Source organism: Zerene cesonia, unplaced genomic scaffold (genome assembly GCF_012273895.1).
Source record: "Zerene cesonia ecotype Mississippi unplaced genomic scaffold, Zerene_cesonia_1.1 Zces_u005, whole genome shotgun sequence".
In the NCBI taxonomy this organism is placed as follows: domain Eukaryota; kingdom Metazoa; phylum Arthropoda; class Insecta; order Lepidoptera; family Pieridae; genus Zerene; species Zerene cesonia.
The window spans coordinates 1,145,584-1,161,325 of NW_024045135.1; the positions used below are offsets into that span (position 1 = coordinate 1,145,584).

The window sequence follows — 15,742 nt, forward strand, 5'->3', positions numbered from 1 at the left end:
ATATATTTTTTTATCAGATTATTATTAAGGAAGGAAAGATTCAATATTAATGTGAAATGAACCGATAAACGGGGACAAAGCTAATCGAAATAATATCTATCTACATATAATAGTACCTTTGTATATAAATAAAATAATTCATAATTATTTTGATAAAAATCAAACCCACAGAGAGGAAAGATCTTCCAATAAAAATAATAAATAATTACTTTCTCTTCGCTCGAAATTAATTTCATATTTTTCTGTAATGTTTTAAATTCCCTAATCTAAAGCTAAATAAGTGTTTAAACGGGGCTTTCCACTTAACGAAGATATTAAAACTGTAATGGTTTTTAATTATCGCTGTAATTTAACTTCAAAGCTGAGAGATCGCTTTCAAAATAAATGTAAATAAACTTTGCAATAAGAGGCCGGTGCCATACTGGGATAATATTATTGAAAATATTAATATTTTTTGGTACAGGCGAAAGTTGACTGTGGTGTTTGTTTTGTTTTATTTTAACATGTCTATTGTTGGCAACAGATTCGAAATCAAACTTTTAAGCCTTTACCTTAGTTTAAAAAAGGAATTGTGTTTCTACATTTGAAATAAACTTACCGTATGAATAACAAAATCGAGGCAATGTACATTAAACGGATGAGGTTAAGAAACATCGTAGGCTTAAAACCTTTTGCCTCACCCTTGCCAGTCCATTCATTTATTCTCGTCTTCCCAGTCTTTTCCTCATTCTTTACCAATTAAAAGTAGGCAGCGCATTAGATCGACCTCTGCGAATGAACATGGGTGGTGGTGATCGCTCAGCGAACATTAATATAACATTGAAATTGAAACACACACTTTGCTGGATTTCAATCCAGCATCGTGAAGTTACTTTATCAACTTTGCATTACATTGCTGCATACACCATTAATGCCTTTTTATATCTAGTTAAAAGCGGGCAATGTACATCAAAGTCTTCGTAGATTTCGCTATAGCTTTGGGAACCGCAGAAAGATCTAACATAACTCGCCACGTGACCGTAATACAGATCAAGCGAGTATTATGTTCGGTAAATTGTTTTGTTAATAACTGTTTCTGGGACAGCTTGGGACAAGCTCTTGTTATTTATTACTAGCGTCTTACCCTCGCTTTGAGTCGTTTTAAAGAGGCTGGAGACTGATTCTATGAAGCTATTGAGGCTTGTTTGCCTCTGGAATTTGGAATATTCGCTGTATATTTCCCGTTCCCGCGGGATTTCCAGGATAAAAATTAGCTTTTAGACTGTCGCGGGCATCAAACAATCTTTGTACAAAATTTCATCCATATCGGTTCAGTGGTTTAAACGTGAAGAAGCGATAGACAAATTTAATTTAATAAAGATTTGGTATTTTGCTTCATATATATTTAAAACAGCAAACAATAGATGAAAAAAGTACTTTAATATTACTTACATATCTATCAAGTAACAAAGGCTATATTTTATTATATTCATGTGGGCCGTGTCGGGACAAACAGATAGTTGTTAAAACAGGCTGCCAAATCGCTTAAAATTTATCATATTAAATTTTATACAATTTATAACGGGTCACACGTGTCACGGCCAGCACGCATCACGAAGTTATTAAGTATACAAAATGCCTGCAACTCCCGAAACTCACTTTTCAACTGATTTTCAGGCGTGGGGGCGAGATAAACTTTTAATAACTGTCGAGTTAAGCGATTTTTCTCAGTAACGTCATTTTAAATCGGTAGTATTTTAAAGTTTTCACAGTAATACTTGTAAACGTTTACCTGCATTATAGTTTTGTTAATTTCTCTTACTATTCAATAATTAGAACAATAAATAATGAGTTTAGTTTTGACGTCTATAAAACATCCATATTGCATAGCGATTGTTTTTTTTAATACTTAACGTACAGTAATTGTCTGCTTTCTGTTCTAGAATATGCACAGAAGTTCATTAAAAACTATTTCCAAGAAATGCATTATTCATTTCTTCCCCATTTAAAACTAAATGATGCATGTCGAATAAAATGTTTGTGAGAGAACTTTATTTAAGCTTTTATTCAAAACTCAAATAAGAAGAACTAGCGCCACCATTATTCTAGATATAAAATTTCTGATAAGACGTCATTAGCGAAACCTAATGGTAAATTTAAATACTAAATACAAATAATCTTGGCTCAATATCACGAAGAGCAAGGGAGTAGGGATCCGTGAATATAGTTAAGATATAAAATAATGATGTAAGTTAATGCTAAAAAAATATTTCGATTCGCGAACTCAATTTGAAGTCAGTTCGATAGTGCTATGAGATTTAAATGAAGTCAAATATTTTCCTCGGTCTTTTATAAAAATTACCTTCTTTATACGCTTATGATACGTCATACAGTTCGCCATTGATCTAACAATATTTTTTTAGATTCGGAAGCATCTATCCCAGCAATAAAGACCTCCAGTCGCTTATAAACGCAGCTAGAACAATACATAAAGAAAATGCTCGAAATTCCTAACTGATATATGGTTACAGCTTGGTTAGACAACCACCGGTTGATGGAAAGCTTTTGACTGCAACAGTCACCTCTGGATCTTAGCCAAGTGCCTGGAACCAGGTTGGGTCATATATTATATTGTTTCGAATGGGATTTGCGTATTGCGTATATATTGGGATGTAGCATAAACGATTGGAATATAAATTGAGTTTATATTTTCCTCACAACTTCATTTAAAGAAAAAAACTCATTTTGTCATTATCAAAATTATGACTGAGACTAGACATAAGAGTTTGGATAACTAGGTAAATGAATAACCTATATTTTAGGTCACACTTCATATAATTGGACCTTATAACCAACTACAAGCAAGTACACCTTGCGGTCCCGCTGGTAAAAAATGAACTAAATTACATACTAGCTTTAACCGGGGCGTCACTCACACGGCACACGGGTAAAGAGTAACCTATGTATTAATCCAGACTATAATCTCTCTCTGCACCACATTTTATAAAAAATTAATACGAAATCATTAAAACATACAATCTTTCGCGTTTATAATATTAGAAGGATTTGTGATAGGTTTTTCAGAAAAATTGTCGTCTATTACACTTAGCTCTATGATATGCCTTACGATAAAACCGTACTAGTTCAAAATCAATAATTTACGATAGATTTCACCTCTTACAACATGATTCTTAATAATAAAAGATCAAGTAATATAATCAAATGGCATATGGTGGAATATTTTAGCCCCTGGTTTTGTATATCATTGTTATAATGATGAATATTCGATTCATAGAAATAAAAAAAAAAACTCTACAAATCGATACTTCAATTACGATGCAAAATTTGCATAGTGTGGATAAAAGTCAATTGCGTACTGCAATCTATTTCACCATATTGGATGCAAATAGAAAAAACAAACAAATCAAGTTTTATAAACTCATTTATTCAACAGTTATACACAAATGTTTCAAACAACCAATTCGCATCTTCCCTTTGATAATACACGTGTATCTCCGGCTTCACTACGCGAAAAAGCGGCGAGATAAGCGACATATTGTGACATTTTAATTGTTTTTTTTTTATGTCACAGTCGGAAAAGGTGGTGGTGGTGGTGGACGCCTGATGGTAAGCGCTACCACCGCCCATGAACATTTGGAGAGGTGTAAGGTCCATTGCAGACCTTACGCCTCTACAAATGGATTGCCGACTTAAAATTGGGAAGGGATTAAGAAAGGATTGGCGAAAGAATTAAAGGAAAGGACTGGGAAGGGGAAGGAATAGGATATGCCTCCGGTTCCCCCACTCACCGAACGAAACACAGCAGAATGCTATTTCACGTCGGTCTTCTGTGGGGGTGTGGTACTTCCCCGGTGCGAGCTGGCCCAATTAAATCAAATCGCAATTCGCGCCGCTTCCGTGCGTGTCGAGTCCCTAAATGTTCATCGCAGAGTTGAGGTGGTCTAATAATTTCCAGTTTCATTTGCTTTGTACCAAACACAACTAGAAACCGTTACTATGAGATCGGTTAGCTACCAAAGGTTGAAATCTACGTATTATACGTATATAATCATGGCATTTAGGCAGCAGAAGAGAAACATAACATGTTGATATCGATATATAAACAGAGAGGATAACTAAATCTTTTATAACTTAAACGAAACAATATCAAAAATTAAACAATGTATGTATAAATATGACACAATAAAACTGCAAACATTAGACCGTTTCGTCAATTTTAATCACATTTTAGCAAGTGAAATTGCCAAATATTAATTATTGATCATAACTATATTATTGTGGATATTTGAAGCTATTTACAAGTTAATTTATACAGTAATTATGGACTATGTAAAGTGTAGAACATCGAACCAGAAGACGAAATCTTTTTGTTTATTTAAATGTAATAATTAAAGCCAAATTTCAGTCATTTTCTGTATAATTTACCAACTTGTATTACATAGGTAAAGTTTGATTTGAAGCATGATTCTGAAATGTGGTTTTAATTATTAAATCTTATTTAGATAAATCGTATTTACGGACATATATTTTAATATTCAGGTTTCACAAACTTTTAAAATATTGTATAATAACTCTAATAACTATGTAAACCTTAATGAAGATAACACGTAATAAAAGATTTTTTTCAAAATAAATAACAAGACAATGTAAAAACAGTATGAGTACATAAATTGTATTAATTGCCATTAATTATTATTTACAGTGTATTGATCCTTCATTGCAAAATAAAAAGTATTTTTCAATGATCGCATACTTGGAATTTATTGTTAAACGATTCTATTATATGATTATATTCTGCTCTCTTGAAGTTATGTAACATGCAAAATTAATAATACCAGAAAAAGAAAATTATAGGGAACGCAAATCTTTGTATTATATACAAAATCGTAAATAATAATATCAATCAAATACGAAAAATCCTTTTAAATGAACACATGAGAATTGTTAAACTTAAAATATTGTCTTTTTTAATAGATCCACAGTTCACTCACTGTCATGTGGTGTATTAGGTAAGAAAAGTTCTATACTTAAATTATGAAACTATGGACTAAAATCTATGGATTTATAAAATAAATTTAAAAGTAATACAATTCAGAGCACTGGAAATATAATGGGAGAAATTATATAAAATACATATAACTTAAAAAATTAAATTAATGTCATTGTTTTTTTCTAAAGGAAGCATTAAAATATTTGGCTCCGAAGATAATTGGCATTATAAGCGTATCTTTGGAATAAATTCCACACGTGCTTAAATTTAAAAAGGATCATATAAAACTTAACATTAGATAAACTATCATTAAACATGGAAATCAACAACAATATTTAAATAATATAATATCTTAACTATAAAAATGTTACCATATATATTATACTAGTACACTTTTAATAACTTATTCTTACAACGAAGTCAAAAAAAATACGTAATAACCAAAGACATTATGTCTTTGGTTTCCTTTTAACTGTAACATAAATAAATTTGAGAATTTTTTTCTATTCTTTCAAAATTTCTCATTTATAAAGCATTTCAATGCTATAAAACTAGAAATTAAAAATAAATTAATTTTCTAATAGGTAACTTCTTGAATATAACACAATTTGTGAAAAAAAATTGTATCAAAATTTAAAATTGGAATGTTGTCAATCGTTCGTCAACTGTCACGACCAACGAGATCTAAAATGAAAAAGACAAAAAGAAGAAATGTTTATGTATTTTCAGTTCTATATTCTGTGGAATGTATTAATAAGAATTGTTTCTTTTTTTCATCAGGGAGCTTATTTTCTTTTAAAATCTTTATAATGCAATTAACAACAGACAGATAGGAATGTTATTCATGTGTGATGCTCAGAGCGCGAATTGTTTGTTGGTCGAAATAATGGTGAACCATTATAGTTACATAGTTCTAATATATTATATTAACTTTACGCCCACGGCGTCGCTCGCGTAGTCAATGAAAAAAATAGGCAATTGAAGGTTTCAAGGGTTTTCCCGCAAAATCCCGTTTCCGTAAAATTTCCGCGATGAAAACAATACTTTTCCTTTTTTGTCTATATTTTTGAGACTAATCTTCTTAAAAATCTTCTAAATCGCTTCAGTGATTTAGTTTTAAAGAAGTGACAGACAACTGAGATACTTTTCAAATTCATAATTTTAGTAAGGATACATACGGGTGGACCGATTTTATAAAAAAAGTGATAAGTAACAGAACACAGTTTATCGACTGAGCTAGTATTATTATTCAAACTTCTCAGTGCTATTAAGTGGACACACTGTTATAAAGATATCGTAATTCTGAAGCCTATCTGAATTTCATCTACTGCAGAATATAAAGCCTACCATGTATATACATATAGACATTTAAAACTATTTTAATCTCTATAAGGAAGCAATTTTTAGAATAAAAGTCAATTTATAGTTATAACATCAAGGGAAACTTAAACCTCTAAGACACGATCACATATCAAATGAGAGAAAAAAAGAAAATTTATTTATTGCCAATAATTATGATATGAATACATAATCATATAGACTTAAATGCATCAGCTTAATGCTTTATGAAGAAGTTCGAACAGCGCTTTTCAGGCCGGTCCGAACAGTGAGGTTAGTTTTAAAAAACTAACATATCATAGTACATTAGGTTATAGCCTTCCTAAATAAACGGAATATCCAAACACATACATAATTTTTCAATTCGAACCGGTAGTTCCAGTGATATTTTCAAAGAAACAAACGATCCAACTCTTCGGCTTTACACATAAGGGTATTTCACACATTTAAAAATTACGTTGAAAGATACAAAGATAAAAATTGAAATGAAATCTATTTGGCGGCTGTAGGCGTGTCTCAAAGACTTAAGTTCTCGATCTTCACTACGACATACATAGAACAGTTACCAGTTATCACTAAACGTCTTTCATTGCATTTACAGGTATTATCACTATATTAATATTTACAATGTTGAATATTATTTGAGTAATTTCTGTGTGAGCGACGGAATTGCGCCATTAATTTTGAATTATCGGCAGTTAGATCGGACTAATATCACGAATTTAATGTTAAAGCTGCATTATTAGCACACTTTTATAAACTTCATTTGTATGATGTATGTTGTCACCGACGTAGATTCGATTTTGACACGCTTAAAATCTGGATGTTTTCAAGGCGAGAGTGAATAGGTTTCTCTCAAGCAGACATGTCACCACCTAGATCACTTCTACTTTCCATCAGGTAGACCTGTGGTCAAATGTCTGCTTGATCTATTATAAAAAAAAACGCTTAAAATGGACAGATCTTTCAAACTTCGTATCATCAAGAATCGGTGACGATGCGATAATTTCATACGAGTTTATCTTAGTATCCTGATGATGGTCGCCAAGATTAATATATTTAAAGTTTTGAACATTCTGCACTTTTCTATATAACCTATAGGTTTGCTTTTTATTGGTAATTTTATAGTCCCCAGTCCGAGTAAGTTTCGTTAAGAGGGGTACAAATAGGTATATTTATTATTTGTATATAATATATACGAGCTAGTAGATTGCTAGTTGTTTACCACGGCTTCGCCCATGGTAGATAGTCCATGTCATTCAATGAAGATACGGGTGAAGGAATTTTTGATATCGACAACGTACATACATACAAAAACACGTAGTTTCCTATGTATAATATACGTTTAGATAATACGTTATGTCAGTACCCGTGTAGTATGAGTCCGACCTAACCACTTTCACGCTGGTTCAATACCTTTCACGCTGTGACATTAAATTATAAATTCGCTACAATACGTATTTCTTGAAACTCATACTAAAAAGAGCTTGAATTAAACTAGTTGTTGACTTCAAGTATCTACTTTAACAAATAAACTATAACACTTCAACAAATATATATGAAGACGATTATATATGGAGAATAATGTTAAACAGATTATAAAATATGATTTTAGAAAAGCACCAATCAATGAAATTTTATTATTTTATATACTTTACAATTACTTGAAATACTTAGTAATAGGTACATCTTACATACTAATTAATACAATAACTTAATTAATACAATATTTTAATACTGTTCTTTCTAATACTGAAGCTTTATTGAAATATTTACAATTTTAACAACTTATTCACTGAGGAACTTTTAAAATTGGATTTCAGAGCCGTAATCTAAATAAACATCGTAGGAAAAAACGTGATCAAAGAAATTGATTTTGATTTTTTTGAATTGGCGAAATACGTACACGGATATTTGAAACAGCAAACTTTAAGTATAGTAAAATAAAATGAGCGATTGATGTTGAAACTTGTTTTAGAGTTTTGCGATACTCATACGCTTTCGAATTCCATTTTCAAATTCAATTTTAAAAATTCACCTCATTAACGGAATGTTTCTATTTGATATGCATAAATCGCTAATAATAGCTAGGTATAATGGTAATTTTAATTTATCATTTTAACGTTTATAATCACAGTTAAGACTAGCATACAATTGTCTACTTTTGAACAGGTTAAATTGTTTTTGTGATGGTAAAGTCGAGTAAGTTCTTCGCAGAATTCAAGACAGCATTTTATAACAAAATTGAAGTTTCGTATCTTAATTGATAAACCAGTAGAAGAATTAATGATTAATAGGTAATTACTAAATGTTTTTCAAAACACATATGTAAGAATTCTTAATATTTCGAACCCAGAATGCGCATTTGGTAGTCCAAAACATCACAAAAACCATCCAACATAATGCAACTGAAATCTAAGTACAGTCTTTAAACAGTGACTTCTTCAGTGAAACGACTTTTATCATCCAAATTTATAACTATTGCATGAGTCCTCGCATGCCCAGAACGCACGCTTCTAATGTCCGAACTGCTTGGACTACACCTAACTTCCTCCCTTTTTTCATTCTTATACCCATTTCTATTAACTTCTGGTGGACGTATATCACTACAGTTTGCTTCTCCCGAAATTTTGAACACTCCGTTCTCTTTATCTTCTTCTATCTTTCGTTTCGGTGAATCTGTGGTAACATCTGTTTGACTCTGTTCAGCATTACTATTGTCTACACTCTTGGTCGGTGTGAATTTTTGTTTATAGGACGGCGGCGCGTCAAAAGGCAGGTCTCTGCCGCTACTGCTTGATTCTTCAGCTGGCGTCACAGTACACATGAGTCTATCTGCCACAGCACTGAACACTGTGTTCAGTTTGAGTGGTGCTGAGTCGGAAGCACCAGGTTTCCGATCATGAAGTGCCGCCGCATCCAGCATAGCGGTTATTTTCCGTGGTATATTGTTAACTGGTATGCAACGCTCCCTTAGTTTCTCTAGCTGATTGCATATCTTTTTGAACTCCTCCTGAATTCATGAAATAATAACAATTACTTACTAATAATTTATTACCAGTTAAAAGGTGGATGAGTTGTGAGTTGATAAACGGAAATGTGTCCATAAAATATGAATTGGCTTAAATAAGCCAATGTAATGCGGGAAGCATTGAAAATATGAGCTTTGTAGTCGGATTATTGAATTAATCGTATTATCATAAATTAAACACAATATCCGATAGCATATTGCTATCAGCGCGTTGCGAGTAACAAATTTCAGAATTAACACGTATATGGTAACTGCGTCAAGGGACATAACACTCAATTTGCTAGTAACTGACAGTGACTCCATTTTGAGTAAAGTGATACCAATTTAAATGGTGTAAGATTACATGCTATCAAGAAAACATATATTAAAGTTTCATTCAATTAAAAAAAAAAGGGTTTTTATGGGAATAGAAATAGAATCGATTAGGAGTCATGTAACGTAAATTTGTATGTGAATTTAACTACTTCAATCATTCAATGCTTAGTTCTGTCCTATATATTATATAAATACGAAATTAGTAAACATGTTAACATCCTCCTACACGTACCTCCAGCTCCCTCTCAGTCATATTATCACAGAAGCGAGTACTCCTATTGGTCGTCATCGTGTACGTGGACTCTGCCGGCTTCGACCTGAACTTCCCCGTTTTCTCTCGGTCGTCTTTTCCTTGTCCTTTGTAGACCATGTAGGCCTGTTACAAGATAGTTAAAATTGTCAATCGCCAAACAATGAAGAATTATTAATTACTCGACGCTCGTCCTGGCTCCGACCGTGTATCAAGATTTCTGTTTCATCCCAATGGAGATTCATCGGGATAAAAATTTCTTCACCCAAGTCAGCTTATACCGTGTCTGTATGCCAAATTTCATCAAAATCCTTTCAGTAGTTTCAACGTGATTGACGGACAAACATCCAAAAACAAACAAACATTCACATTTATCCTATTAATGCGATTATTTCAATAAAATCTATTCGTTAAAATGATATAAGATAAATTTGATATAAGGACTTACAGCAAATTTATTCTGTTTACCTTTAAAATCTATTTATAATGTGTAGAAATCCAATTTATGATTAGAAAAGAGACGTTCTTGGTAGTAGGGAGTGCTTATATGTGGGCATTTGTACTTACCTTGCTACCAAATATAAAACAAAGCAACAGAGTCACAGTTAGTTGCGTATGGCAGAAGAATATTATGTACAGGAGATCAGGATTCGCTGGTGACTGAAGAAATAACCTGCAATAATATATAAAGCCATAATATCACATACATTCTATAAGATCCTAAAGAGTGCTGAAAGAAATTATAGTGAAGGTACAAAAAATTGAATAATTATTTCAAAATATTTTTAACCACCGTGTCCTATCGCATTTTTTATTCGTACCATCAGGAATTAAACTTGATAATAAATTGATACGTAAAAAACACATTTAGCTAAAACAAAATATGAAGCAATTATCAAACCTAGGATGGTGCAAGATATATTAAATTTGACACAAAATACGTTCAAATCCTTAAAGGAAAACACAGATTAATGGATGGGAAAAGTCGACCATCAATCTTAAGAAACATGATTTGAAAATAAAAATAACTGACCTTCTCGTTTATCACTATTATTATTTTACATGCGAAAGTTTGGATGTTTATTCACTCCAAACTACCGAACGGAAGTTCATGAAACTTAGTGTAGTAGAAACATGAAGTGTAGTTAGCCTGACTAACCCTTAAGCTATACAACAACACATAGCCTTTGCCCGTAGTTTTGTCCGCAGTACACAACTAATAATCTTATGTTTTTATAAGTAGCTCGTGGCTTCGCTCGCATAGTCTTTAGTCTAAACAACTATTTTTCAAAGGAAATCCTGCACAGTTCGCGTTCTTAGCGTTACTTAACGCGTTATGTATACAAAATTATTTTTTACCCTTCTTACGGTCATGAAGTCCGTTTAATCTTTTGTTAAATTTATGAAGACTTTAAGATACTACTACAGTAAAATGGGTCTAAAAGACAACAACTTCATGAACCATGCCGATTAGTTTTAATCCCACAAAGCTGTCGAGTAACAAAACCAAAAAACGCTTTGACAATGTCGATTAAAAATACATAAAGACGCACTTAGGCTCGGCTAAAAACAACTCTTGGCTCAATTGAGGCAATAAAAACCAATACATCTGAAGTAAAACTGAACTATAGCTATTAATTTATATCTACAATGCAGATATTATAACCTGTAAAACCACAAATCTCACTCGCAAGTGAATCAAGGACGGTACTGAAACATCTGTTACTGACGGAGAAATAATACAATGCTTAAGAATTGCTTCCCTTTGTATTTCTGCATTGACTTAACAATAACCGTTGCAGTTTTTATTCATGTCTTCCCTAGCAAATAGATTTTATTATGACCTGAACATTCATGTCTCATATAAAATGATATACAGAAAAGATTAGATTTTTTATTAAATGTCTCTTGACAGTTGAATAATTCATATGAAATCGTACAATCGCACGCAAAATTATTTATTTCTAGTTTTTTATATGTGTCAATCATCGGTTACCAACACAAAAATTAAGCAATGAGATTAGAAATTAAACTATTGCTAAAACTATCTCGTCGCCCACTTTCACGTTACTTTAAATCATAAACGTGTCTACTTTTAAAGAATAACAGTGGTAATAAATCGAAATAAGTTGTGAAACGCTTGATAAATCGCGGCGTTATAGTATGCATCTGCCTTTTCGTCTGAGCCTCGTAAACTTCGCCTTTGTCTCCGATATTAGTTTTGGTTAGCGGTAGACTTTCTTGGAATTTTGATACGCGTGCTCCAGATATTCTAGGACGCTTAGATATTACGCTAACGTTTTTTAGATGTTAACCGAATAACATGAAATACTTTTGATATTTGGTTTAGTTTATTATAAAGTTAATATGGCTATGAATTGTTGTAACAGACCAATGTGAGTATAAAACATTTAAAAAATAAAAGTTTATATGGGATTTATTCGTAACATTATTTTAATCAGACGTTTCGAACAATATACATTGGAAGGTTTGATTTTTTTGTCTATATTGAATATAAAAATGCTAATTAAGAATTCTTTACATCACTTAATCACGCATAGAAAATCAGCATTAGACTGAGGGCCTATTAAAGGCTTATATATATTTAAGGATTTACTCTATTATTTTCTTCATTTTTTATGTATATGTATAAAAACGTATTTTCTTTCTTCTTTCTTTCTTAATCTATGGATTGCACAGAACACACGTCATATATAACAAGTGATTCTCATTTTCCAAAACTAAGTTTCACAAAACTAGACCAGTAATTCATGTGAATGCATAGATCATATCTCACACAATACAACATGTTACGTAAGGACTTTCATAGTTTCGGAATGATGAATCGACGCAAACTTTAAGATGAATGCTTTATTCTGTATTGCAATCGGGCAAACAATTAATTCATTTTGCTTTAGTTTGCGTTATTGCAAATTTAAGTACATTTCCGAACAATGTTTTGTTTATATTAATCTTACTAGCTGTGACCCGCGGTTGAAACCGCGTAAGTCCGTATCCCGTAGGAATATCGGTATAAAAAGTGCCTGTGTTATTTCAGTTGTCCAGCTGTCTACGAAGCAAAATAGTATTACTATTCACCAATAGATGTCAGGGAAAAAAAACACGAATAAAACACGAATATGACATTTTCTAAAAAAAATTCCTAGCTAGATCGATTTATCGCCCTCGAAAACCCCTATATACTAAATTTCATGAAAATCGTTGGAGCCGATTCCGAGATCCCAATTATATATATATATATATATATATATATATATATATATATATATATATATATATATATATATATATATATATATATATATATATATATATATATATATATATATATATATATATATATATATATATATATATATACAAGAATTGCTCGTTTAAAGGTATAAGATTTTCTTTATATTTTTATTAAAAAGTTGTGGTGGATTAGTGGTGAGGAGATCGGCCTTCAAAATCGATAAGTCGGGGGTTCGAGACAGTTTATCTGCACTTGTGGATAACATCACCACTGCTCGAAATGGCGAAGGAAAACATCGTGAGGAAACTAACATATCCGAGAATTTAAAGTTATATGATGATATGATGTAATGATGGTCTTTTTGGCTTTATACCATTCAAATGCTTTATAAATAAGACATTTTTAAAGGATTGAAAGAAGACATTGTAAAAAATTGGTATGTACAAAATTTTTTCGCGGCATTATTTAATATTATTGACATTTAATATTTTTGTTAGCACTGTTTTGAAATATTATCAAATTGTAACACAGCTAAAACGCGTCCGAACCAAAAAATCCAATCTCGAAATACACTTAATGCTTTTATAATCTTCATTGCCTATTTAATAACAATACCAGTCTAATTTTCGTAAATCTACATTCCAAAGTCCCGGCCTAATCCTGTGATACTCAGCCATTTCCCAAATTAACTGAAATATTTTCAAGTGAAATTAAATCTGAGGGCCATTAGTATTCGTCTCGTATTAAAGAACTGAGGCTAACTGAAAAGCAATTCATCATAATTATCAGCCCATAGCAGGTTTAGGCTATCTACTAAGTTAAGTGCGGGTAAGATGTAACATGTCCATGTTTTTGGGTCACTTGACATGCTGTACGATGTTTCCTACATTGGAGCAGTGGAAAGGATAATACATAGATAGTTCTTGTGATATGGGAGTAAATATTTATCATATTATGTATTATTTTGTAGGAAACCAATACAAAATATATACATATAACTGCTAATTTGATTTCCACGATCAGTCACGTGGGGTACTGCACACCCCAAACATAGCTTCACAGCCTCAGCCGCGCACAAAACTAGCACTACACGTAACTGAATTGTAAGCATAACACCGACACGATTAAATAAAAAAAAGTTACGAGCCTATTGTTATTTTATATGGCAATGTTTATCATATTGTCAGTATTGGTCTGAAACATTTTTATTCGTTAGTAGGTTCACTCTCTTGCTCTTTAGGGTGTCCATGTAACTAAGATTTATTAAATTATTAAATTCAAATCTGATTGAAACATGCGTTTTATTTATTCAAACAACATCACCTATAAAGAAGCGATGGGGTTTGTGACACCCCTAGCGAGCAAATAAGGCTTAAAAACACTTACTCGTCCATTAAGGGACCCTAGACATTTTGATTATAATTAATTTAGTAATAAATCTCTGCTCACAGCAACGCAATTAAACTAAATATTTTGGTTTGTAATTAGCGAGCTGTCGGCAACAGCTGATTTATAACTATGCGCCATAAATAATTGTCTGATCCGCGACATAATACGACAGTTCATTGACAGCTATGAAATTTTTGAAGTAACAAATTTGTGACACTGGCAGCTTTTAAAGTTTTGAATGATTATTCTTTTTTTATGTCATATCGGGCATCCGAGCTGGTTGTGATGGTAAGCGACCACCACTGCGGACAATTGCAAAGTCAGGTCCTCTGCAAAAGCATTGCCTGCTTTCAAAGGCGGAAAGACATTGATGATGGGAATAATGGACTGGGAAGGGTGCGAAAAATATAACATCCTGCGGCTGCCCCACTGATCGTACGAACTTTAGTAGCATTCGTACTGTATTGCACAAAAATTGAGTAAACTGGCGCTTCACAACAAAATTCTTGTCATAATATTATCTATTACAAATTTTGTTTAGATATATGATGTATAGCCGATATCTGAAGTAGAAATAAGGCAAATGATTATGTTGGCTGATCTGTCACTTAATATCGCCCAAACTTGAGTCATTAAATAATAAATAATTGATAAGACCTCGCCAGTTTAGATAAACATTTTCAGCGTAACAACTCGGTGACTTTTTTTGTTAAAAGTTTAATAATTGGAATTTGAAAATCATTTATTTAAATCTATTCGTTAACTCAAATATTTTGTTTCGTTTGGGTAATTATTCATTTATTGAGCTTCCATTATAAACATTTTGTAATTAACTCCAAAAATTCATTCGCTTCGTGTTTTTCTATGCAATGAGCAATCAACTGAGCTGGTAGTTCGCCTGATGGTAAGCATCACCACCCAACATGCGATAGCATACAATGTCTTGGCAAATGGTTCCCGCTTATAGCAGGGCTTAATAAATCAGAAAAAATACTCAAATACTCACATAGATATATTCAGGAAGACAGATAGCAGGAACTCGTTGTATATAGCCATGGATATGAAGCGACTCTCATTGAACTCCGAAGGCGCTTTCCTCACCATGATGCAGAGGCGGATCCCCCACATTAGGAATATCACCTCCACTGCAGGAAAACATGAAGTATATGGTAG

At 32.2% G+C, this 15,742-nt stretch overlaps 1 protein-coding gene across 1 annotated transcript in view; it reads right to left on the bottom strand.

The window, feature by feature from the left end:
* Positions 1-8,138: 8,138 nt before the first annotated feature.
* The window catches only part of LOC119838828 (probable G-protein coupled receptor 158), a 136,628-nt gene continuing 129,024 nt past the window's right edge, over positions 8,139-15,742 (bottom strand). Inside the window, exons 9-12 of the mRNA XM_038364956.1 lie at positions 15,576-15,714; positions 10,492-10,597; positions 9,907-10,050; positions 8,139-9,341 (exon numbers count right to left, since the gene is read on the bottom strand). Of these exons, the coding sequence (XP_038220884.1) occupies positions 8,757-9,341; positions 9,907-10,050; positions 10,492-10,597; positions 15,576-15,714 (974 nt within the window). The 3' untranslated portion in view covers positions 8,139-8,756. The remainder of the gene's footprint in view (positions 9,342-9,906; positions 10,051-10,491; positions 10,598-15,575; positions 15,715-15,742) is intronic.